Consider the following 25523-nt stretch of genomic DNA (forward strand, 5'->3'; position numbering starts at 1 on the left):
TTTTAGTCTTTGACAAGTATATATACACCTCTACATATATATATATATATATCATAATATAAAAAAAAAACAATTTTCACCATTTATACAGGCCATATTTATATGTATTTACGTTGATCTAATCATATTGACTAAAGCGATTCTCATTTAGTCTGCGATAATGGTGAAAAGTTGGCATATTCTAGATATCGTTTGTATCACGAAATATTATTAATTTCCCTTAACTATGAATTCAAAAAGAATAACTAATTTACAGAGCAGAAAGTTTCTTTTTCATTTAAATATTCAGGCGATATCTGAAATGCGAGCAAAATAATAACACGTAAATTTAAGAGAGATAATTTAATCACATTTAACTGATCTTAGACATGCTCAATAGAGGCACAAATATCGAAGGCAAACAACTTTTTAATTAGTAGAAAAGTGTAATGCGATTTATAGATATTCTGACACAATTGTGCTTGGCAAATATTTGAGAGATTTATGCCTCTATAAGCAATTAGGCCCGAATAATGGGCAACATCAAGAAAAACATTTGTTTAGCCAAGTAAACGATCGTTTAAGCCAACACGAAATGTTATGTACATAATGCCCGCAGGCACACACACACACACATACACACACACACACACACGATGAGCAAATACTCTCAATAAAACCCGATCAAATTAAAAAACAACAACATAATAGCAACAAGTGTAGAAGAAGAAGACAACACACACACTCAATTACGAGCTGTGGTGCCATACAACAATTACAATTACAATTAAGTATAATTGCAAATTATTGGCATTGCAGCGCCTATTAACGCCTTCAGCTGGCCAGGGGATGTACGTAGCTATCGGATATAAATATATATATATATATATATATATATATGGGGTGTATATTATTGGATGCCTATGCGGCATGTTTCACATAATTTCTTAACGCTTGCGATTGGGTGCCAGTTGGTAAACGTTAATGTTAAGCTATTATCGCCAGGCTCTAAGTGTAAGTGCCTTATAGCAATTCCATTACACGACCAACGCCTATCACTTGACCTTATATGGCAACACACTCACATACACTGACGCACGAATGCCGAGGGCGTGTTTGAAGCGGCATGAAGTGAACCTCTGGCTTGCAGCCTCGCATTAATTAAGTGCAACAATGCAGCAGCAACAGCAACAACAGCTGGAGAGAGATCCCATTGCTGCTGCCTGAAGATGGACACAGACGTACGTCCTCGAATAGTTACTAGAGCCGCATCCACAACACGTCGTTCGTATTAATGACATTTCTCACGAACATTTTGCTAGAGCTACCGACAACACGGTCAGGACAGAGCGACAGAGCGGCAGAGCGACAGAGCGACAGAGTGTCATGTGTCCAGTCTCCAAGGCATGTCAGTGTCTACAGTCTCTTGGTCTCTCAGACTCTCGATCTTCGCCCAGCGCTGGCCTCGCTTCAATTAGGCGCGCCTTCAAATCACAAGTCAATCAAAGTTGTTAGATTTGCCGTCCTTTTTACCTAGCTCCTAGCTGCGACTATGACTTCGACTACAACTACGACTCAGAGTCGTCTCTTGGTTCTGGTCTAAGGTCTGATATATTCCAGTCGCTGACTGCGCCTAGCTGGCTGCCTGCCTGGCTGGTTGACATCTGTGACATGGCACAGCGGCGGCATCAATTACAACATCTATGACAGCACAGCGTGAAATGTTTGTACATGTCTCGGCGGCGCTTCCGATGGGACCAATTAGCCCTAAGTAGGCATTTCAATGGACTCTGCAATTAGCCAAAATCGAAGCCAACAATTTCATTTCATCATGCCCATCATCATTATCAGCAACGCTCATCGCCCAGCCAGTCATCCATTCGTCCAGCTCACCCAGAAATATGCAGCCCCAATTCGCTGTGATCCTATCAATGCATTTCTTTAACCTAGGGCGTGCCAAGATTCACGTGCAAATGGCATTTGGTAACGCTTTATGGCCTAATGGGGCAACACGACTCGCCTCAAATGCTGTTACAGATCTCTGCAGCGAGCCCAGTCTACCAGCAGCCTATCAGAGATGCGCAATGCAGCTGCAATTGATCTTTGAAGCAAGGTTTCTGCTTTTCATCTAAAGTATCTCATTTCAATTATGAATTTTGAATATGGTCCCATATATAGTTGTTGTTATCCGATAATCTAATATTTGCCTTTCTTGAGACTCGGCTCGACTGTAGAGCATTTTCGAATTTTTCGATCTCTCTCATATAAAATCTGCCTTTCTGGAGTTTCAGCTTTTGTTTCCCTGAGGTAAATTCTTGTAGTTTGCGTAAAACTGGCAAAGCATTTCATGCTGCCCGAACCTGAGCGGCAATAAGCCCGCTTAGCTCAGGCAGCAGGCCATATATATTAATTAGAAAAGTTTCTGTTTTTGTTTAGCTTTAGACGTTGAAGCCGAACACACATTATTATTGCGGGGAAAGCGTCTAGTTGGAACTCCTGCAATGGCAACAGTTGAAAAGCAATAACAACTCTCGTAAAATACGCTTTTAAGCATTCCCAAGTATTTGCCAACGGTTCTTCCTCCACAATATTTTTTTATCGATGTGGCCCGACTTTGGGTTAGTTGAATGATCTTTGAACACCTTAAACTTGACTTTAGCTGCTTTATTACCTGTTGGCTCCTTGTTATTTCGCACGTGTTTCCATTGTTTGTTGTAATTGGCTTTGAAATCAGTTAAAGTCAGCTTGTGATGCAGTATCTAATGCTAGATTTTCACACAAGACATAGCTCATCTCCAACTCAACTCCAGCCGCCAAAGCAGCCCGAGGAATTGTAGTCTGCGATTCTGTCTGGGCTTTTCGTCTTGGATTTTCTCTTTTCTCTTTTATTTTTATTTATTTATTTTGCTTTTTGGGCACCTTTATAATAATTTGCCGTTCGTTGTTGCGGCACGTTGGCAAACGAAATTACTTAGCCTAGCCGTAGCATTAACCGTAATATTATCCTTGAATGAATGAAGCGCTATGGGTCTGCGCGCACTCAAGCTCCTATTACTACTATTATTGCGGTGCAAATGTTATGGCCGTGTTATATATAAGTTGCGGGGAATGTCCATAACACGGTTATGGGCCCCAAGGGCAGCGTCACGTTGCTGATTTGATGGGCTTGGTAAGACCGATGCAGATGCAGATGGTGATGGCGATGGCGATGGCGATAGCCGTGATAGAGTTAAGGCTGCGCTGGCGATCGGCTGTTGATAAGCTGGGCAGAACTGGTAATGCGTGCATTGACCGCAGCCCTCGAGCTGAGGCTGGAGCTGAAGCTAATGCTGAGGCTCAGGCTGAGGCTGAGGCAGGCTGGAGCACAGCTGACGTAAGTTGAAATTAAATTTGAGGTAAGGCACAAGCATATTGGACCGTTTGGCTGGGCAGTGAGTACAGTTAACCTCGTTTAAGTGCGCCACGCATATGGGCGACAGGAAAAGGGGGCCAGGGGGACAGGCGGCCAGGGACAGGGCGTGCCAGTGTAAGTCCAATTAACAGTAACCAGAGAGCGGCCACAGAGAGACGTCGCTCTAACTATGTGTCGTGCCTGTCGCATCCCATCCTGAAGGAAGTCACAGTTGACTTGGACGGCATTTGTCGCATGCTCCTGCTTATAGCATAACTGGTTTTGGCGACCGACAGACCGACCAAGAGCTGCCAGCCAGCCAGCCAGCCAGCCAGCCAGCCAACTAACCAGCCACTCAACTAACCCAAGCAAAGCAACCAACACCTAAGCTTAGAACCGGCAAGCCGGCATATACAAGTTTATAGCGGATGCGTAAACGCATTTGGCTCAAATGCCGTTAGGGCCTTTGACTAAATTGCATGGCCATGGACAGGGCAGCGTCGCCTTCGGCAGGGGCTCATACGATGTCGGCAACTGCGACGGCGACTGCAGCAGCGACAGCAGCAGCGGCATTTGCATGCACAGCCACAGCCGCAGCCAGAGACATGAGCCGAGTAGCGCATTTCAAGTAACGAGATTTGCCATTGAGTTGGCATCTTGAGCAATGTTAATGCATTACGAGCAAACAACCGCCCAGATCGCCAGCCCCATTTGACGTAATCAACACAATGGCCCAAAATGTTTGGGTCATTGAATTCTTGACTCGCAGTATCTTTGCATCTTAACGGTTTTCTTTTAGTGGCGCGAGATCAATGTACCTGCCTCTGGTTCTACCGCTGCTGCTGCCACCACAGTGGTTGAGCGTACGTTCGAGTATCATTCAGCTGCTCTCATGCCCTTTTATGTACGAGCCCCATTGATTAAATAATCCCAGCAAAGTGACGAGAATAAATGCGTTGGCCGTCTTCCTAGCTGCATATCAAATACGCTTACTGTGTGGAAAATAAAATACGAATCCAAAGCCGTCTACTGGAAGTCATAGTCAGGTAGGTCTGTAGTTCCTATTGACAGCTTGATCCAGTAGATACAGTATATATATATATATAATATATAATTTAATTAAAGATAGTAGAAAGCATCATTAAAGACACAAAGCTTAACACAGATGTCTGATGCCCAACATTTAAGATAGAGCATTACGCAATAGTAAACGAAGTAGAGAATACGTAATTATTTTTTATGATCTCCAGTGAAATGGCTACCGACTCATCTCACATCTCTCCACTCGGCGCTCGTAACTTATCTCTATGCCATTAGTTTGGGATGCCTCTTGTGTAGTTGAACTCTAAATGCTTTCAATCGTATTCGTTGTACTGAATTGGGCCAAATTGTTTCAGCAGCGTTAAGAAGATTGAAATATGTTTGTTTTTCTTGTTCACTTTTGTGTTTTTTGTTTACAGCCTGAAGCTAGGAAATGCAGGTTCATCAATTTGTTTGTTGATTGAGTTGTTGAGAGAAATGCGGGAAAAGGCAGATAGAGCGGGAGTGAGAGAGCGAGTGGGAGAAGATCTTTAGGAAAATGGTTAATTGTAATTTATGTCAGAAGTAGAAAGTGTTGGCTTATAATCTGTAATTATTTACTAATGGACACAATGAACGGTATAGATTAAAACATTCTTTAATAGTCTCGATGATATTGCAATTAAATGCCTACGTCCCAAGCGTCACTGAATCGCTTGTTCTATTTAAAGCTTCAATCACGATTTTCTGTGGCATCTGCTAATCCAAATCATCTTTTTTTAGAGATGTTCTATTCAGGTTTCCGAGTTGTCTAGCCGCCTGCCGACCTGTCGAGCTGCCGGGCTGCCTGGTGGTGCCAACCATTGTATGCAAAAGCCTCAAAACGTGCGCTAAATATAAAATTTAATATTGCAACCATACACATACTATATGTGCTATTCACTCTCTCTATCTCTCTCGGTCTCAATCTCTTAGTAGTTTAAGCCAAATGAAGATGGTCTCAGCTGCTGCTGCCGGCCTAGTCTGATCTGTTCTGTTCCCTTCTTGTGGCCTAATGGGCGCGTTTAGCTAAAAGCTCAAAAGTTCAAGTGCCTCTTGGTTTGGGGTTATTTGCAGATTTTTTTACGACTATTTTGTATCTTAAAGATACAAGTTTATTTATGGGCAGCGCCAAGTTCACGATCCTTCGAGCCGTAAAGTGCAAAAAGTGCATAAAATGCAACGAATGACATTGCAACACCCGGCACAAGAAGCCGCATCAGCGTCACAAACCGAATCACAGAATCTGCCACTAAAGATGCAGTTTATTCACACACATACACACATCCTGGCTCTGTGTGTGTGTGTGGGTAAGTTGAATTTAATGTAGTTTGCCTGCTAAATGCAAACGCACAACAGCCAGCGCAGAGCCACCGTGGCCACCGTCGCAGCTGAATGCTAAAAGGGTTTTGGCTTGGATTCGTTTATTTTATTTATTTAGTTTTTTTTTTCTTTTTTTATATTTTTTTCCTTTTGATGCGCCTCATTAGGAGTGGCTGGAAACCAGTTTTCAGGGGCACAGATCCCAGACAATTGACAATTTAAACGAATTTCTTTCAAACACAGCTCTGACATGGCCCAGGCACATATGACGAATAGTCAGTCGCTGCCAGCCCGCCGCCTGGGGCCGAAGTTTACGCATGAAAAATGCAGCTCAAGCCATTTGGCCACCAGAGCGAAGGAGACGCTAGCTGGGCAGGTGGCAGGATGCGGCAGGAGGTGGCGAGCAGGAGGCCCGCAGCCAGAACAGACAACCGCCTGTATGAAGTGTCATTCATCTGCCCATAAACGCATTATTCAATATATACTTGTGCTAGCTTGGGGTAGAAGCTACATCAGCATCAGCTTCAGCCACAAGAGTTGGAGGACTGCCGCAGCTAGACAGACGACTGATCGGCAGACGAACAACAACGACGATGTCTGACTAAATGCCTCATACTGCGCTGGGGTCTTGTGGGGCTGTTGCTGCTGCTGCTGCTGCGGCTGCTGCCGTTGCTATCTGTCTGTCAGTTTGTCTGTCCGTTTGTTCGTTTGTCTGCATAGTTTCAAGGTTAACAAGTTGCATTTGCAATTTGGAACTGCAGCCAGACGACCGACGACCCTTCGACTGCTGGCCGCATCAATCGCTTTGGTGAGAATTAAATGTTTATGGCCTCAGTGTTTGCCCAGAACCAATTTAATGAGCGACCTGAACCGATCCCACAACCGCCTGGACATGTACAGCAAAAAGCACTCTCCGTCGAGGCAATTGATACGTTTGATTGCAGACATCTTAGTGCTAAAATGTTGCTGAAATTAAAGCCTAAACACTCTCAAACAATGTTGTGCCACTTAACGACTAAGGACACCACTGAAATTGAGCCATGTACGAATTCCTCCTAGTTACTCGCTTCTATAAGTACCTCATTAAAGAAACGTTGGTCCTTTATTGATCTCCTTGATTAAGCCAACTTTGAATTGTCTTTTACTTACTCTCTTTTAGTCGCCCCACTTCTTTCTCACACATCGATGCTAGTAAGAGAGAGAGAGAGAGAGACAGACAGAGCGAAGGATACAGGGAGAGGGTGTGAAAAACAGAGATAGGCAAGGAGAGAGAATGAAAAAGAGGCAGACTGAGATAGAAATATAGAGACAAAGATGGCGAGAGCTAGAGAGAGAGAGCGCCAGTAAAAGCGGGAAAGAGGGAAAAGATTAAGATAATTAAATCAGAGAGAGAGAGAGAGAGAGAGAAAGACAGTGAGAGACAGAGATTGAGAATTATCGATATGGTGAGCGAGAGAGAGGCAGAGATAGAGAATGGAATAGAGAGGAATGGTGAGCAACTGACGTGACGAGAGAGACACAGAGAGTGAGAGAGGCAAAGAAAGTGAGAGAGATATATAATGAAATAATGTAGATATCAATGGAGTATAATACACCAAATAGTCTTTCTCTATATGTCTATATCAAACTTAAGTAATACTAGAACCTATGAGATTCGCATAGAAGTCCGATTCTGTAAATTATACAAATTATGATATTGGCTAGGCGACAATCGCGGTGTCAGAGAAGTGCGAGTGCCCGCTGTGGCAAAGGACAGTAACGATCGGTCGGCAATAATGCGACGCTGATCTATTATTCACCAGATTGTAAAAATGTAAAAATCACGCTTTCGTGTTGTGTATAAATTGAATGCAATTTATAAATGTCCAGGCATTGAATTAAATCCCAGGCCGCCACATGGCCACGATGTTCGGCCGGGCGTCTCTCAGCAGTTGGTGATTTTTCAAAATAAACAACCTTGAGCTGCAGCAGAGAACAATTGCCAGCGCAGCAGCAGGCACAATAGACAACAACAACAACAGCAGCAGCAACAGAAATGGATCCGCGGTTCCCCTTAAAGGCACTGGGAACGATGAAAAATTGCGCCAATTGAATTTGGCCAACGATTGTGCCCTGCCACAAAGACGGAAGGGCGACGTTTGGGTGCAAATCTACTGGGCGGTCGCTTACTTTTCAACGCATTTATCAATACCCAAGTGGCCAAGTACCTTGGCCAGAACCTTAACCACAACCACTACCAATGCCAATGCCAATGCCAATACCCGTGGACCAGGCGTTGACAATACCAGGTTTTCATATATAAAACGATGCCGCCGCATAAAATGTGAGCAAGCGAAATGTGAATAATCGACTGGGCCAGACATAAACATATGCTTCTCTATTATCATATCCTAGGCTTTGGAGTACTAATATTATAGTGAGCTTAATGCTGTACAAATATATTAAATATCAATTCTTTATAGAAATATAATTAAAACTAACCACATTTACATAACGCCAATATACCCTGTGTTATAAAAAGATGTCAAATATTTATATATTATATTCGATATATTTAGTTAGATAAATATATTAATATATCTCGTAATATATTCAATATATTTCGACAAGATTTCATCAACAAATATATGTGGAATAATATACGGTTTCAGAAAATATGTTCTCCGTTTGAGCCAAATTTGGAGTAAACAGAACTCAAAACTGTGGGACTAGTTAGCCTTGTTAGCAATAAGGTGGGCTATTCAATAAATGTTTTGTGACATGTTCGAAAAATTGCACATTTAAAATGAGATGATTAATTAACATAAATAGTTGCTTTTGCAAAGACAACACAAAAAAAAAAAAACTAAGAACGCAAATAAGTACTTTAAATAATACGACAAAAATTGAAGCTAATTTAAATTGTTTCTAGTAGTTATGCTAAATGACTATCTTAAATGGATATGGCTGATGTTTTGTGACTTAAGCCTTTTCGGCCACGGCGCGCAGTTCTTCCATCAAGGATGGCATGGTCTCTTGCCGTCCCGTGCTTGACTCCAGACCAGTCAGCAGCTTATTGAGATCTAACATATCCTCACGGCAAGCGGCCAAGCCCTTGCTTAGTTGGCACAAATTTGGATGACTACGTTGACTACGCTCAATTAGCTCTAATATATAGCTGTTTCGCGGACGGCCCGTCTCCTGTGCAGTTTGCTGAATAAGCTGAAAGAAATTATAGCTTAATTAATATAATATATTTATATATATATTCCTATCAAGTTCTTATTGATGGCCCTTCATATGAATAATCTGATTGAATGTCTATACGAATATACGGAAGCTCACTTTTTTGTAGTCGTCAATCAGATTCGCAACCTCATGAGCCGGCTCCAATGGCGTGGAGCTTGTTGACGACTTGCTTAAATCTGAGGCTTCGAAACGAGCTCTTTCTGAGGCCAGTGTTTGCTCTAGAAACTATAGAAATAAGTTTAATTAAAATTAGTTCGCACCTTGTGATATCCATAACTTACTTTGATTCTCTTCAGAGCTTCTTCGTATTTGCCTCCAACTTTAGCTAACTTCATTTTAAGCATTGGCAACTCTGCAGCAGCTTTTGCTGCGCGTAGCTCCTGTCGCAGCAATTTTGTCAACTGTGGCCAGTTTTTGACATGCTGCAGCTTACGACCCGTTTCCATTTCCAGAACTTGCAGCAGGATGGTGTGCTGTTTTCTTGGAGCGCACTGACGCTCTTTAAGCAGCGCCTGCACCTGTGCTTCCAATTGGTTCAGATTAGCCGCATCCACAGCTTGTGCTTGCTTGAGTTTTTGCAACTCATTGCTGTTTTGGTTCTCATGGGCTCGACTCAACAACTGCAATTGCTGCAGCTGTTCGTTTTGCTGAGCGAAGAGTTCATTAAGCTGCAGCAGCTCATCGGATTTCTGCTGCAGCTGTAGTTCCATTTGTTGCTCCATTTGCTGGGTTGACTGCAGCGCTTCGAGTATCTGCCTCCAATCGGCCTCCATTTCATTGGTATTTCTTATCTTCTCATTCTGTTGTTGCAGCAGTTGCTGCAACAACGTGACTGTCTGTTGCTTCTGTTTGGTGACTGTTATTAGCTGCTGCTCCAGAGTCTCAATGCGCTGCTCTAGCACAGGCTCTTCAGCTACCGTTTGGGTACCAGCACATATGAGCTGCTTGTTCTGGGTCTGATTCAATTTCACCTCCATTTGGGCCTTAGCGGCACTAAGCTGATTGCATTGCTCCTCATAAAGTTGAAGCTGGTTCCGAAGTTTATTAAGAATTTCTTGTTTCTCATTATTTTGTGACTGCTGCTCTTCGAGTTGGCATTTTGTTTGCTCACATTTGGCGCTCGTCTCTGCATGTTGCTTGTGGAGCTCTATAAGCTGCTGCTCTACTATCTGTAGTGCTTGCTGCGATTCCTTCAGCTGGCAAGAGATTGCTGCCTTCTCCGTCGTTAAATCCTTTAGTTGAACGTCTTTAAGAGCCTGTTCTAATTGTTGAGCTTCTAACTGAAAATTCAATTGCTCGAGCTGCCGTTGCTGCTCCTCATTCTGTGCTTCTAACTTTGACATTAGCAACAACTCCGACTGTAGCTCATACAGTGCATGCTTAAGACTAGCTATTTCAGTAGTTTTGGCAATGATAGCGCCATGGAATGCCATGCTATAGTTGTGCATGGCGTCAATGGTGCACTCGCTGCTTAGCTTTTGTTCATAGTGCTGCTTCATGTCCAAGAACTCCCGCTCTTTCAGCGCAAGCAGCTGTTCCTGTGTCTGCAACGTTTCATTGAGCTCCGCAATCACCTGTCGCAATTGCTCTCGCTCAGCTGTCACATTGCGAAGCGTAGTCGATTTCAGTTCCAGCTTGTGCGCTAGTTCGCGCTGCTCATCGATCAGCTGCTTGCACTGACGCGTCATGTGTTTGTTTTCCAATTCAACACCTGCAAGCTGGCGCTGCAGTTCCAGGTGTTTGCTATCATGCTCAAGACTCAGACGCTCCATATCGGCAAGAAGTTGTTTCTTTTGCTTACGCAGAACTTCAGTGAGCTGTCGCTGATCCATTAGTCTTGCCTGTTGCTGTTGCGCCTCAAAGGATTCAAATACATTTTCGGTAGTTCCTTGTGCTGTTCCTGTAGACAGCGGCGCTGTTATAACAGCTGTCGACAGTCCACAACTTTCCAACGCGGCGCATTTTGCTTGGAGTCGCTGCGATTCCTGTTGCAGTCTCTGATTCTCTAGCATATATTTGCGCTCCTGAACATATAGACGCTCTAAAGTTTCGAGACGATTATGCTTTTGAGACTGTAACTCCTGTTTATACCACCGTTCCGACTTGCTTAGACGTTCCACTTCACTGCGCGACTTACGCAGCTCCTGCGACACCATAAAAAGTGTACCTCGTGCTTCTTGAGACGGTTCATCCGGCTCTCCCCGCTCCTGAGATGGTTGCCATGTCGTGGAATGATTTGTTGCATCATCTGCATCACTGCTACAGCTGAAAAGACCAGAGTCATCTGCCTGCATTACGCCCCCCGAATTGTCCGATTCCATTGCGTTGGCCGAGACCTATAAACAGATATAGTCAAGGTCGTATACTTAAAGGTTACTAGCATTTACCAACTGTTCACATCCGCTGCCAAAATATTTCAAGCTATGCCTGATTTAATAATATTAAGCACACAAATCGGAAAACTACATTTTCCACGTTGTAAACAAAATCTACAATTTAACAAATTTTACCAGCGCAGCAGCTGTTGATGGTGGATCAATGTTACCGTTTCTCGATAAAGGCAAAACATCTTGGTAAAATAAATACCATCACAGCAACTAAGGGCCGCAGGTGAAACAAATATCAACGATATTTTCATTTAAATTTGCGCAACTGTTATAAAAAATATATATTTAATGTTGATCACTATATATACCGCTATATAATCTTCAATATTTAATATATGAAGCTACAAGCCACCCACAGTGCTCAACATCTAGCTCCTGAACCTAATTTTGCTAACCAGTGTATGTTTTCTCGTAGAAACTTATGGGATTATTACTAACGTTATGCAGCACGGTCACATTGGTTCGCAAAACCATCACAAATAAAACTTATAAAATTTGCCAATTTTAAAAGAGGAAAACATAATTGGCAATTCACATTTCAGTACCAATGCATAAATAGTCAAAATGTGCTCTTAGAATGCATTGAGCTGCTGGGCCCAATGCAATTAATATGTGTTTTAATATAGTTTAATTAGTGTAGTTGTAATTGCGTGTTACAAAACTTGCAAGTGGACGGCGAAATCACAACAAAAGCAACAACAAGGACCAGAAGGTGAAGCATGTCAAGCTCCAACGAAGCAGCCAATAGTAATGGTGAAGCATTTGCCATCTATTACAAAGGCAATGCATTGCAGTTGAAATGGAAGGGCGTGCCACCTCTCACCCGCTCGCCCGCATTACGACTCTGCTGCATGGGCAGCAGCAAAAGCAAAGATGGAAACGGGGAGGGCTCGATAGCTGGAGTCCAATTCGATTCTGATTGGCTGCTGCTACTGACGGCGGATCATTCACTGTATTCGGCAGAGCCGCTGGCAATGCACGGCGTGCACACTTTGGAGCTGACCTTGCTGCGGACGGATGTTGTTGACGTGGACTTCTGTCGCGGCAGCCGACAGCTTTTTGTTGTGCTTGCGAATGGCAGTGTACAGAGGCAACTCATTGCAGGCAGCTATCGACCGAGCGCCTGGCAAACGCTTAGTTTTGATCCCCTAGAGCTGCACGATGAGGGCGTCTGCATGCGTCGTGTTTGCTGCTCGGAACAGGGCGTGGTCTTTGTCAGCGTTCGAGGAGCAACATATGTGCTGGGCAGCTGTGGGGAAGTTTTTAACGCTGAAGAACCTCGTCACATGCGCCTCTGCGAGGAGGGCAAACAACTGTTGGACCTCGCCGCTGGGGATGAGCACTTCGTACTGCTCATGGCGCCGCATCAACAAGCCGACGATGTCCTGCAGCTCCAGGAGCCTACACAAGAAGAACAAGGCTCTCTGAAATCATTACAGAGCGGCAGCTCGGAACGCAGTTTTCAAGCCAATACGCGACATCTACTTCATCAGGGTTATGCGTTGCTCCATACTCAGCTTTTTACATTTGGTGCCTCTAACGGTGGATTGCTGGGCACTGGGGATCACATACGCCGAGCCCATGTCGCTCGTATCGAAAAGCTCGATGGCATGGGTGTGTGCAGCATTGCCGCCGGCAGGCAACACAGTGTGGCACGCACTCTGGATGGACGGCTCTATCACTGGGGCATCAACAATCGTGAGCAGCTTGGAGAAGATTTGAGTTCTCCCATGGAAATATGCTTGGCAGAGCAGTTAACGCCGGAGCAACACACAGCTTTGGAAGCCACCTGTGGCGATTATCGCACCTTAGTGCTGGATGCAGCAGGGCAAATTCAAACACTGCCCCAATCTCAGTCTAGCACATATGCGCAAACAGTGCTGCATTTGCAGATGGGCGCTGCCTGGCCACGTCAGTTGCGCCTGGTGCACTGTGCTGGCAGCTACACCCTCCAGAATTGCCGACAATTCCAGCGGCAATACCACTACTTTCTTAGCCACCTGGAATCGCAGCTTCAGCTGCTACTAAAGCAGCGGCAGGCTGTGCAAACACTGATGATTTGGGAGTTTCCTGTCCTGGCGCCTCTATTGCTCAACTGGGAACGCATTGTATGCCTGTTGGCAGCCACCTTGCATTCTCTCGAAGGCTTTTATCGTGCGGACTATGTGCAGCCGACGGATCTGTTGTATATTTGCTATCATCGCGAGTATATCGAGCTGTTTGAGAGCTACACCCGAGCCTATTGCGATGTGCTTTCCGTAAATGGGTTTGGCGAGGCAGTAGCCGCCATTTGCTTACCTCCATTAAGCACCCACAATCCACTGGCGGAGCTGGGCGAAGAAAGCTACTTAACACGGCTGTTCCAGCAACCGTTCGGCATCTATCAGTTGTTCATGCAGTTCATGGAGTTGCTCGTGAAGACCCAACCAGAGTACGAAGAACATCGTGTCGCTTGGTCAGAGTTTGCGCGCATGAGCTGCATTAGCCAGGAACTGGCCGTCAATACCAAAGAGTTCTGGAGCAGCAAGGAGTGTACGCCGCGCATTTCTCATCTGAGGCAACGTCACCGGCGTGTCATACTCACATCCACCCTGGTGCCGCTCAAGCTAGCCAACAGTGGCATCAGCATGTCCAGCCACAGCTTCATACTCTTCTCCGACTTTCTCTGCCAGTTAGGCAGCAATACACTCTACACCTATCCATTGACCGCGCTGTGGGTGTGGGCGGAGAGCGAGCTAGGCTTACGCATTGTGACGCCCGAGAAGACCTTTGTTTTGACTACCAAAAAGACGGAGTCGCGGAAGGTTTGGCTTGACCAACTGCAGTCAAGTATTGTGGCTGCCTTGGGGCGACCTTTGGGCAGCCCTGTGCCCAACGTACGTTCCACTGCATACGAATATAGTCGCGAACATCCAAAGTTCTCCAGAGTCAAGGCCTGTGGCAATTGGCGTAAAGGCATCCTGCATGGCAACTGCTATCTGGAATATCCCGATGGCAGTGTGTATTGCGGCGAAGTTCACCGTGGCGTTATTGAAGGTGAGTACATTTTCAAAAATATATGCCTGTCTGTAGACAGCTTGTTATTTATTAATAGGCTACGGTAAGATGGTGATTCCCTCGACCGGTGTCTACGTGGGCAACTTCAAGGGAGGCCGATTTCATGGATTTGGCATCTACGAGCTCAATGGCAGTGCGGCGCAAGAAAGCGAGATTTATGAGGGCAACTTCTGCGAAGGTCTCTTCCATGGTCACGGCATGATGCGCAATAATCGCTACATCTATGTTGGCGAATACGTTGCCAACACGCGCAGCGGATACGGTGTTATGGAAGATCTGGTCAGCGGCGACAAATATATGGGCATGTTTGCAGATAACAAACGCTGTGGACTTGGCAGCTGCATCACGAATCGTGGTGACTACTTTGAGGGCACTTTTGCGGCCGACGATCTCACTGGAAGCGGCGTGGCTGTTTTCGAAAATGATTACTACTACGAGGGCGAGCTAACGCTGCAAGGACCTAATGGTCGCGGCGAATACTATATGCCCTGCGGCGATGCTGGCAATGCTCTGGGTGCCAGCGAGGACGACGATGACAATTATGAGTTAATAGGCAATAAAATGTTTGGTCAACTCAGTGGCAGCTGGGAAACAGTGCGAATACAAACTGGTGAACTGGCCCTAAATCGACGTTTCCCAAAATTTCCTAGGTAATTATATCTTTTAAAGCTTGATAAATATATTATTTTATCGCTCCTATTTTCGGTTCTTAGCTCTCTTGGCCGCATGGTAGTGGACCACAATCGAAAATGGCGTGCATTGTTCCTCAATTTTGAATCGGACCTAGCGAATTGCAGTACCTCAAGTAGCAGTAACAGCGTCTTCTCTGGCATTCTGGGTGGCACCAGTAAGAAACCTGCAAAAACCACGCTCAGCACGGCCCAGATATGGAGCTGCATAGCCATTTATATGAACAAACAGCGTTCTCGAGACGGTTCAAAGCCGGGCAATTACTTCAACAATATTCTACTCAGTCTGCCGCTGCCACCGAAGCCAGCCACGCAGCCTTTAATGAATAGCACACCGACGTTACAGTCTGCGCTGACTAGAAAGGTTGTAACTTCGTTGGACTTGTTCAACACAACGCCACGCCGCATTCACTCGCAAGAGACGCTATGCAGCAAACAGGATGATCTACAGCGCTCAGAAAGCTTGCTCTCCATTGGACCTAACTCGACAGTAGATACTAGAAGCTTGGTTAGCTTCGGTCTGAACGAGAGTCTGCTGGAGCCTAGTTTTAACGGCGAGCAGGAGCCAGGCAATCTGAGCACTAGCTTTGGCAGTGTTTTACAAATCAATAATAACAACAACATATCCAAGCATATTAACAACAGCACCTGTTCGATTACATCGGCGACCTCCACGGGCAGCGCACTGCTGGAGCAGGTGCCTAGCTTCGGCATGGCGTCCACACTTACCGAGCAGGATGTGAGCTGCATTCGTTTATATCTAGAGCAAGCCTTCAAGGATCGGTATCATCCGCTGTATGCACTAAATGAACGCATCGCTAATTGTTTCCACTACTCCTACGGCTATTGGAAGGTGAAGCCCACTTCCATTCTGGCCAAGCAGGCTATGCGCGAGTGGGAATCCATATCTAGGCGTATGTATCGGTTCGTGCGTAAAATGTTCCCTGCCCTACCGGAGGATTACTGTTACCTCGATGGTAGCCGGGAGGTAATTTCCCATATAACGCTCCTATACCCACTGATGCTATCTGAGGGCGTTTACTCAACGCTTTTCGTGCTATATGCCAACAAATACAATCGCAAGGATGAGCTGTACAGGCATAACTTAAACCACGCCGAGAAGTTGAGCGATGGGGAACTGGTCCAGCTGCTCGGCCACGACAGGTTAACAAATTATAAACATTGCTTTTATTTTGTTTACACTTTGGATGTGATGGCAATTAAAATTGATGGGCTCATTCACAATTCTGTGATTTCTGTTAACATGGGATATTTGCATGAATTTAATATTATTTAACTGTTTCGAAATTGCGAGGGCGATTCGCTTCTTTGTTAAGAGAAAAGATTTATCAAAACAATATAAAAATTTCGAAGTTCTTAAGCCACCGTCGCGATATAAAGCCACATAGACTTCATTTCAACTCTCAGTAGATATAATCACAATATTTAACAATAATTTGTCAGCTTGTTTCAGCTATCTGATTGTGCCGACATTGCGGGTCTTAATGACCATATTTTAATTGCCAAAACAAGTCTTTCCCGTTTATATCAACTAATCTGATTTGTATGTTATTTTCATTTGCAGTTGCCTCAATGCTGTGATGCTGGACACGCATTTTGAGGCAGCAGTACAGTCACTGAAGCAGCTGCAGGAGAAATTTAGTCCCCAGGATATGTTGACTGTGATACAACGTTGCATGGAGCAACTGTCAGAGGCATATGAGCACGCCATGGCAAGTGAGTATTTAATTTCCACTGCTATTGACTTGGTAACTAAATCATTAACCTTTGAATATTGCAGCAAAAGCCGCACAGCTCAATGCAGATAATATGATACCGCTCTCCATGCTGGGCATGTTGCGAGCCGCTGTGCCGCATTTGGGCGCAGAGCTGGCCTTACTTGACGATCTGACGGGTGGGCCAAACTTTCAGGCCGAAATGAATGGAATGGCAGGCTATTGCTATACGACCCTGAAGGCAGCCTACGAGCATATCACGATGAGAGCGCTGCAGAGAAACTCCTTGCCTTGAGCTCAATTTAACTGGTCGCCTGTATTAATATTGTTACAATTGTTATGGCTCTTGATGCCAACGATCTATATAATTTGTAATTTATGCTCTGTTACATGTGCACGCACATAGCTAACATGTTAACAAAATATCGATGTAAACGTTATATACCCTGTATATAGAGAATAAGTGCAACTGTCCTCATAGGCATAGGTGTAGGCTTGTTATTTAACTGTACAGTTCTCGAAGGGCTTTTTGAATCGATCTGTGTATAATGTATGTATATGTATATGTGTATTTCGATAACACTACAGATTAGAATACAGTTTAAGGATAACACATTCCCATTAAATACATTTATCATAGCAATTTAATTTACATTTGAATAACTTATTTCGGTCTGTTTGAACTTGTGAAACAACATGCTAATTTTCAAGCTAGCAGAACGTTCTTACTGCTTAGTGAGTATATATAAACATACCTTCCTTTTGCGAACAAACATCACATTCCGCCTCTCGTGGAAACAGGGACTTGGACAAATGTTCCACGAAATGCACTTTATCAAATGTATAGATAAAATACTTTTCGGGAAACGTAGTGCCCGTAGTATAATTATAAACCAGTATGATTTTGTCCCCATTTTTGATTATCTTGCGCGAGGCGAGATAGGCCAGGGCAAAGATGAACTTGCGAAAGATATTGCGCTGATGGCCAATGAAGTAGCTCGTGCGAAAGGGTAGCATGGTGACATTATGATACAGGGACACGTAGTCCTCAGCGGAGCGCATGTGGCTGACGAACAGGATGGGTGTTTTGGGCCTGAAGTGCGAAATTTTCTGCACCATGCGCGTGGTCACGCCACTAACAATAATGGCTGTGGCGCTCGCCTCCATGGAGGCGGCAACGACAGCACGGGCCATGCCATCGGCACCCGTATGAGAGCTGTCACAGAGGGGCATCTTGGACAGGTCCCTCGGCACGATCTGATCAAAAATGGCACTTTGCAAGAAATTAAAGTAGAAAACTGCTTTGAACTGATTGAACTTCACCAAATACTTGTCCGGATAGAAGAATATGTGATAATAATGCTCTGGATCGACACGCAAACGCTGCTGGCTAATATGCCATGGATCCAATATAATTGGCTTCTTGGCATTATAGGCCAGTTGCAAGATGCACAGGGCATCGGGACACAACTGCAAAATATCTGGTGCATTCTCTGGCTCAGATAGCTCCACCAGGAAGCCGTCGTAGCGCTGTGCGATCCAATTCATTTCACCATCACAGCTTTTAATGTCGTTGATCACCACGCGGGCGTAGAGTCTGAGATTCTCGCACTGCAGAGATGACATGACCTTTTCCAAGTCGTTCACGTACTGCACAGTGCCAGCGATGTCGGATACTACCACATTGATGCCCACCTCGCGGGCGAATGTGAAGTCCTCCAACTCTTCATAGGAGACGCGATATTTGCTGCAGCGTTGCGGAAAGAGGACCGGCATATACGACGTAAGTGTACCCTCCCGGCAGACGCAACACTTGAGAGACTCCTGACGGACGCTGCGTACCATCAGCTGTATATCCTCGCCAATTAGTATGATGTCAAAGTTCTTAATATCAATCAGCAGAAATCGGGCGTTTACATAAATCAAGCGCGATGTACAATGGCTTGAATATTTGCGATCAGTAGTCAAGGTAACTTTTTCGCCCTTCTTTAGTTTGATGCTGTTGAAGTGAACTGTATCCAAATATCCGCTGTATTGATAACGCGGCGACAACTTGGCAATAATGGTGGATGCCACGGGAAAGCCATACTCCTTGGACACAGCAATCTCTGCTTCGCGCAGTTGAACAATCAGATTCTGACTCTTGCCCAGTGGACCACGAAAGAGATCTATCATAAAACAGCGTACTCCAGACTCTGTAAGCCGAAAGCCGTAAAATACAATGATGAAAAATATTAAATTATGAAATGATCCCAGTCCACTCCGACTGGAGAATCGCACTCACTCAAATATAAGCACAGATCATCAACGCAGTTTTCGAAGCCCATCTCGATGCACTGGTTGTTCCCATTGGGATTGACGCCCTCCGGTAAGCTGAGGATTTCAAAGTCAGTGAAGAAATTTCCCCAACGTTCCTCGTCAAATGGCATCTGGCATGTGTCCTCGCTCATCTCCTCATAGTTTTCAATTTCGTCGTTGAACATGCTATCGGTGTTACCCGCAATGGACATCATCCTGATGCTGTGCGTTGATGTCAGCCGTTGCATGTCCTCTAAATTTTGTTCACTGTGACCATCGTCAAAGCCAAACAGTTTCTTAAAAGCCCTCCGGCGCTGCATCGATGCTAACAGCTCCTTGGCCCTCAGCACCTTCTCCACATCGATAGTCGCTATATGAAGTCTCTTACAAATGTTGTTATATCCATCTGTCTCGCTATTTCTGTCTTTCTTTGATACTCCAGCCATTTCACTCACGTTTCGCTTATCTTCCAATATAAATCCAATAGAAAAGTAAAGCTAACACAAAGATTTACAAATTTCACATATATATAGCTTAATGTTCATATGTGAGAATTTTGCTTCGACACATATCAAAAAGTAGAGCTACCAAAATAATCCTATTGCATTGGATAACAAAGTTGAAATATTTAATCTGCATTTGAAAACTTCAACTAATGAAGCGACCTAAACCTAAACCTGATAGACAACCTTCGAGTCTAGTCAATTGAAGGATCGATCGATCACTCACTGGGAGTCTTGGATGAAAGAGATAAGTTAATCAAAGTGTTGATTAGGAAGGTGGCTAGTCAGCCAAGTGGGCTGCATTGATTAGATTAGATTTGCTGATGACTTCTGTATTTCAATGAGCAAATGTGGATTGAGCTACAAACCAAGACTTTGACCACTTTCACAGCAGAGCTAAATGTTCAGATGGCAGAGATTCAGTGAGGGACGCACATTGCTGTTGAATCTTCTGCTGAAATTTACATTGTGGGATTCATTATTTTTATGATTCAGTAGTTTCTAAAAGGGATAGGTGGACCAATGCAAAAGACTGGTGGTCGTAGACGTAGGCATAACTTTCTTGTTGATGATGGAAATATTATGCATAGCAAGACATGATTTTAATGCGCTTTCCAAGAGTAAAAATAAATTAAATAGGCAGCTACATATAAATTGTATTAGAAATAATAATATTGAATCTATATATAATATATATTATAGATAAATTTAGTGAAAATATTTAGAATTGATTCTCTTTGATTTCTCGCATTTAAAAGAAACCGCACAGGTATTTTATCTTAATTTTCTATCATTGCTTGCTTTAATTTGTTTATATCCGTAATTTATTTGTATGTTTTGTGAAGGGAGAACGTTAAATTTAGCAACGCGTCAAGTGAAATGTTTACAATGTGAGAGAAAGTTATATCGAAGCTGGCAGCACGAGTAACTAAGCATTTTCCACGCCACTTGAGGCAGCAGCAGCATCCCGCCAGCCCAGCGCCCCGTTAACATAAACATTCAGAATGTTTAGAGAATAAAAAATTCATATTCCAGGCGAACATTTCTTAGTTTTCCATTTTCAACTGATCTGTTCTTTTGGGCTGCTGTTGCTGCTGCTGCTTCTCTTATTGTTTATTTTGAGAGACACGGGCCAGGTCTTGGGTGTGGCTAGTGCACGAGCTAGTCTAAACAACGGCAACAGCATTTCCCTTTTGCTACCTAATCACACTCGAGTGCAGGCCGCTTGAACTTTGACGTGAACTGCAGCCATCGGATGTGGAACTATGGCTAGGCAGGGCATGGGCATGTGCATGGGCCTGCGACTCCTCCCCAATAAGCTATTTTGTCCGTTTTTAGAAACAATTCCTATGCCTCAAGGCGGCTGCGGGGTGGCAGCGGCAGCGGCAGCGGAAACTAGTGTGTGTGGGTGGGAGATGATGTATAGAGCTGCTGGCTGGGGGCTGAGGTCTGGGGGCTGGTGGCGTGTGTGCCATACTGCTGTGAGACCATGGGCGGCCAGCTGCTGAGCATCGAACATGAATTGCCGTGCTCGTCGTGGATCGTTCGTGCACTTGAGTTCCGGGCCACTCGCTCACCAGCGCGCTCGCTCGCTCGCCTGTCCGTTTGGGCCTCTCGCTCGCACCGCTCCCAAAAATTGACTATCCTTCTCTTACAGTTCGTTTCGTTTCGTGTCGGCATTTCAATATTTTTTTGCTTCTGCTTCTTCTTTCGTTTTGTGAATAGAATTTTTCAACAATTTGGCTGTCTTAGAGTTTTCGAAATTTTGGAGCGTAGTTGCAGTGTGTCGCGACGCGTCAGCGTATACGGATCGGTTCGCTATAGTTTTTCAATCAACCCTACAAAATAGACCACATCAAGGAGTATTCCAAAAACTAAAAAAAAAACTATAAATGTTAATAAAAAGTTATAAACTATTTGTGGTTGTTTCACAAATCGAAGTGCTTTGCATATACATCAGGATATATGGGTAGGAAGTGTTTCAGTCAACTGCGGAAGTGGGCGTTGTGCCTGTTGCCAAGTTCCAAATGCACATATATATAGACACACATAGACACACACACTCACACACACACACACATATGCACACATATATGTATATAATTTTCGGCTTTCCAATATTTTCACTCAACTCTGCGCTGCCTTTTGGCTAAAAATATTTTCCGTTAAAAACGTCGAAAAGTCCAAAAAGAAATATGAAAAAATCCACTCGTCTCAGCGCCTGCCTGCCGCCTGTTTTTCATAATTTTTCATCTTTATTTATTTATCGTATAGATGAAAATTTTGCTCACGAACTTTGCGTTTCTCATTTGATTTCGCATGTCGTCATTTTTGTTTATCCCCCACTTCCCAACAATTCGCACAGCTTGCCGCAGCCTTTGTCTCGTGGGAGGAGCAAAAGGAATAGAACTGTCTTCGTATTGCCAGCCTAATGAAACAAATCACAATTTAATAGGCACAGCGCGCAGTTTACAACTTCCTTGAATATGTCTATATATATAGAGAGCGAGATATATATATATATTTATATATGTTACATATATCTGTGTGGCATGGGAAGACAGCTGTGTGCTCTTTGGCAGATGCCATGCTGCGTATGTGGGGGAAGTCCATAAAAAAATAAAAGAAAAAATGCAAAGAAACAGAACTAAAACAAAATCAAACCAGCACACAGTTATAAAAATAAAACTATTTTTGTATTTTTGTATATTTGTATTTATGTATTTTTGTACTTCTGTTTGGCATGCGTGGAACAGCCGATGATCAGAGTATTTGACTTTTTGCGGAGACAGTCGCCAGTCTCTTGGCACAGTTTTCCAGACTCCCCTGGCCTCGAACATAAATCAATCATGGCAAATTCAATTAATTCAATTCAAATACGAAATTAAAGCAATGTGGCAGCCGCGCCAGCTATAGAGAACGTACATACTTAAATGCTATAATACTTTATGGATCTGAAACGATTTTTATATAAAGTTCTAGTCGATTTGTCTTTTTCCGCTTACTGACGTTTTATTGAACAACGGCAGGGAAGGGAAAAAGGCGTATTTACTATGAATTATTTCAACGAGATAAAAACGAATTTCAATAATAATAAAAATGAGAGAAAGAAATTTGGAGAGAGCTGGAGAGAGAGTGTACAGCTGGTGAGTAGCCCTTCCTTTATAAGTCTGATGTTCTATTACTAAATAATTAGTTATCAAGGCCGACATCTTAAACGATGCTTGCACACATAATTTAATGCCTAATTTAATGAAATGATTCATTCAATTAATCACAGAGTAGTAAGTTGCCTGAAGTAGTGGCCAAGACTCGAAATATATAAATAAATGGGGAATTTTAGAATATTCAGATATTTTGTAGGTATTTTATTATTTTGTATTTGTAAGCTATTTTTGATTGACTTTTCATCAAATGTTATAAATTAGTTAGTTTTGATGCTCTTCATTTCTTCTTCAACATGTGAAAGAATAAATGAAACTCTTTTTTTTTAAATACTTACAATTTGTACCATTTGCAATAACTTAAGTCTTTTCCTTTGTCATGTCAGCTTAATTAACTTTTATAATTTTTAAAGGGTTTCTAATTTCCTATTTTCAATTTTTAAATTTAATTTTTTTATATTTTATTTAGTTTTGAAAGCATTTTTTAATATTTATTATATTTTATTGCCAATAATTTAGAAATCTTTAACTACTTTTAACTTATTTATAGATTGTTTCCCTTAACAATAACTGACGAAAAGAAAATATATTTATTTACATTTATCTTCTCTCTAGAATAAGTGAAATTATTTATTTAATTTAATTCAGCAATGTCAAAGCTTTAAAATAAATATTTTCTAACAATTTAAGAGGAATAGTTGCCTTCAGCAAGCCTCCAAAATTTGATTAACATATGTATCAAATATATATAGAGCTAAAAATAAGCCAATTGAACAGCTAAAGCACAACAGTTCAAATTAATATGAATACGTCGATTTATGGCTGTTGCTAACTGACAAGAACAACAAATCGAATATTAAATACTTCAGTACAAAACGAATGTGATATAAATAAAATCAAATTGTAAGCTACATATTTAACAAATACACACAAAAAGTACAGCTATTTAATATATGTGCATATATATAAAATAATGTTATATAGAATATAAGGCACAGTTATGCACTTAGTAATATTTCCAGTTGCGTCTTCTTCTTTTGAACGCCCAGGCGTTGCATATGTAATTGTATAAAGATATATGTGCTCATATACAAATATATAGAAAGTACATATATAGTAGTGTACCACCCCCAATCAGAGCGCTGATATTTCTGTAGCGTTTCTAATGAAACGAAATTAAATGTATAATTTATTGTTGCATAAACAAAAGGCACGAAACCGAATCGAAAATCGAACGAAACGCAACCGAAGCGCATGTGGCACCTTTAAGTATTTCGATTTGTGTCTTGCCCCGGCCACCTCTTTGCCTAGGCTCGGTCTACCTCGCGTATATCGCCTCGGTCTGACCCGGCCTGGTCTATGTGGAGCGCATTGTATTTTGCAGGGGCTGGAAAATTTCGTGCTCCCGCACGAACCGAGCCAAAAATAACAATTTCAAAATGGGGAGCGGTGTGTGGGAGCAAAGATTTGTTTATAGTTTTTTCTTCTTTTTTCGTATAAACAATTGCAATTGAGAAATGAGAAAATCGTTGTTCGAGAAAAATCGAAAATGGTTTTGTGCTGAAAAATGATCAAGATCGATGCGAATTTCGTAGGCATCCGATTCCTGGTTCTAAAAAAAAATAAAAAATAAAATGAAGAGCTGAGAGGAAACAATGCATGCAGAAATATTCGGCGAACCGCATCATCATACACCATAATCATATAATCATGCAGTATAATGAATGCAAAGCGAAGCTGAACTGGGTTGGCGTTAAGAGCAAAGTAAACAAGTGCAAGGAATGCGATCGCCGCTGAGGGTAGAATACACATTGGTATATAACATGTATGAATATGGATACTTGATCATACTTATGAATGTTCCCAAGTACTTGTCGGCCCACTGGGTGTACGCGAGTGTGTGTATCGGGCTAAATGATCTGAAATTGAATGCCAGACATTGTAGGGCGTACAGATGCACTTAATTGATATTGAAATTATTCTTGGAACGAGTTTCAGTTCACAAATTTTGCGACTTTATGTATGTCACAAGCGAAAACCGGAAAGGAGGATGACCACAATAAGATCTTTTGTCTTGATTGGGTTTGGGCCTTTATAAGGCGGCTGCTGGCCTGCTTCAGCTCAAACGGTGTAGAACAGTGGAACGAATAGCAACATGTTGAAGCTTGTGAGTAGCCTGGACTGCTCGTCCAGCAACTTGTCCTAATGTGCAGTGACTCACTCTCCTCCCATCGCTCAGCTACTTAGCATTTTTGGACTGTGCCTGATTGGGGCCTTGGCTCTTCCCGGCGATGTGCGTCCGAGCTCGACGGTGCCGCCCGTGGCCATTGTGGAGTCTGGTCAGGAGAAGAATGACGATGGCTCATACCATTTCTTCTACCAGAGCGAGGATGGCACACATCGCGAAGAGACGGGTGTTGTGCAGAACCCAGGCACCAAGACGGAATTCCTCGAGGTGAGCGGCTCCTATTCGTACTTGGATGCCGATGGCAAAGAGGTGGTGGTGCACTATAAGGCCGACGATCATGGATTTGTGCCCGAGGGCAACAATATATCGCCACAGATCTCGGTCTCGGCCAAGCAGAACAGCGAGCAGAAGGAGCCCATCCCCGACACGGACTACATTAAGCCGCCAAAATATTAATAAACTCTGAGCACAATTCGTTAAAACTTGATCGAGTTTTTATTCGAGTTTTTGTTTTGATTAAT

General features: G+C 43.2%; 4 protein-coding genes across 5 annotated transcripts; 2 read left to right on the forward strand and 2 right to left on the reverse strand.

Annotated features, from left to right (window-relative positions):
* Positions 1-8363: 8363 nt before the first annotated feature.
* LOC111600998 (interaptin) lies at positions 8364-11453 on the reverse strand. 2 transcript variants are annotated; one of them, XM_023317393.2, is made up of 4 exons: positions 11372-11453; positions 9262-11316; positions 9077-9205; positions 8364-8953 (listed from the first exon to the last, which is right to left on the reverse strand). In XM_023317393.2, the coding sequence occupies exons 2-4, from the start codon at positions 11299-11301 to the stop codon at positions 8714-8716; spliced, it is 2409 nt and encodes an 802-aa protein (XP_023173161.2). In that variant the 5' UTR covers positions 11302-11316; positions 11372-11453; the 3' UTR covers positions 8364-8713. The 2 variants fall into 2 exon arrangements, with proteins under 2 accessions (XP_023173161.2, XP_023173160.2); XM_023317392.2 differs by having other exon boundaries at positions 11368-11448.
* A 71-nt stretch (positions 11454-11524) lies between these two features.
* On the forward strand, positions 11525-17477 carry LOC111600997 (alsin homolog). The gene is made up of 6 exons (XM_023317391.2): positions 11525-11590; positions 11783-14403; positions 14462-15074; positions 15138-16277; positions 16699-16850; positions 16915-17477. The coding sequence occupies exons 2-6, from the start codon at positions 12087-12089 to the stop codon at positions 17142-17144; spliced, it is 4452 nt and encodes a 1483-aa protein (XP_023173159.2). The 5' UTR covers positions 11525-11590; positions 11783-12086; the 3' UTR covers positions 17145-17477.
* Positions 17478-17489: 12 nt separating this feature from the next.
* Positions 17490-19750, reverse strand: LOC111600999 (pyruvate kinase). Its single transcript, XM_023317394.2, has 2 exons — positions 19134-19750; positions 17490-19044 (listed from the first exon to the last, which is right to left on the reverse strand). Exons 1-2 carry the CDS (start codon positions 19591-19593, stop codon positions 17582-17584), a joined length of 1923 nt encoding a protein of 640 aa, XP_023173162.2. The 5' UTR covers positions 19594-19750; the 3' UTR covers positions 17490-17581.
* Positions 19751-24952: 5202 nt separating this feature from the next.
* LOC111600986 (endocuticle structural protein SgAbd-6) lies at positions 24953-25468 on the forward strand. The gene is made up of 2 exons (XM_023317377.2): positions 24953-24981; positions 25054-25468. The coding sequence occupies exons 1-2, from the start codon at positions 24970-24972 to the stop codon at positions 25456-25458; spliced, it is 417 nt and encodes a 138-aa protein (XP_023173145.1). The 5' UTR covers positions 24953-24969; the 3' UTR covers positions 25459-25468.
* The last annotated feature ends 55 nt before the right edge of the window (positions 25469-25523 follow it).

This window comes from Drosophila hydei, unplaced genomic scaffold (assembly GCF_003285905.1).
Source record: "Drosophila hydei strain 15085-1641.00,03,60 unplaced genomic scaffold, DhydRS2 tig00000001-arrow-pilon, whole genome shotgun sequence".
Taxonomy (NCBI): Eukaryota; Metazoa; Arthropoda; class Insecta; order Diptera; family Drosophilidae; genus Drosophila; species Drosophila hydei.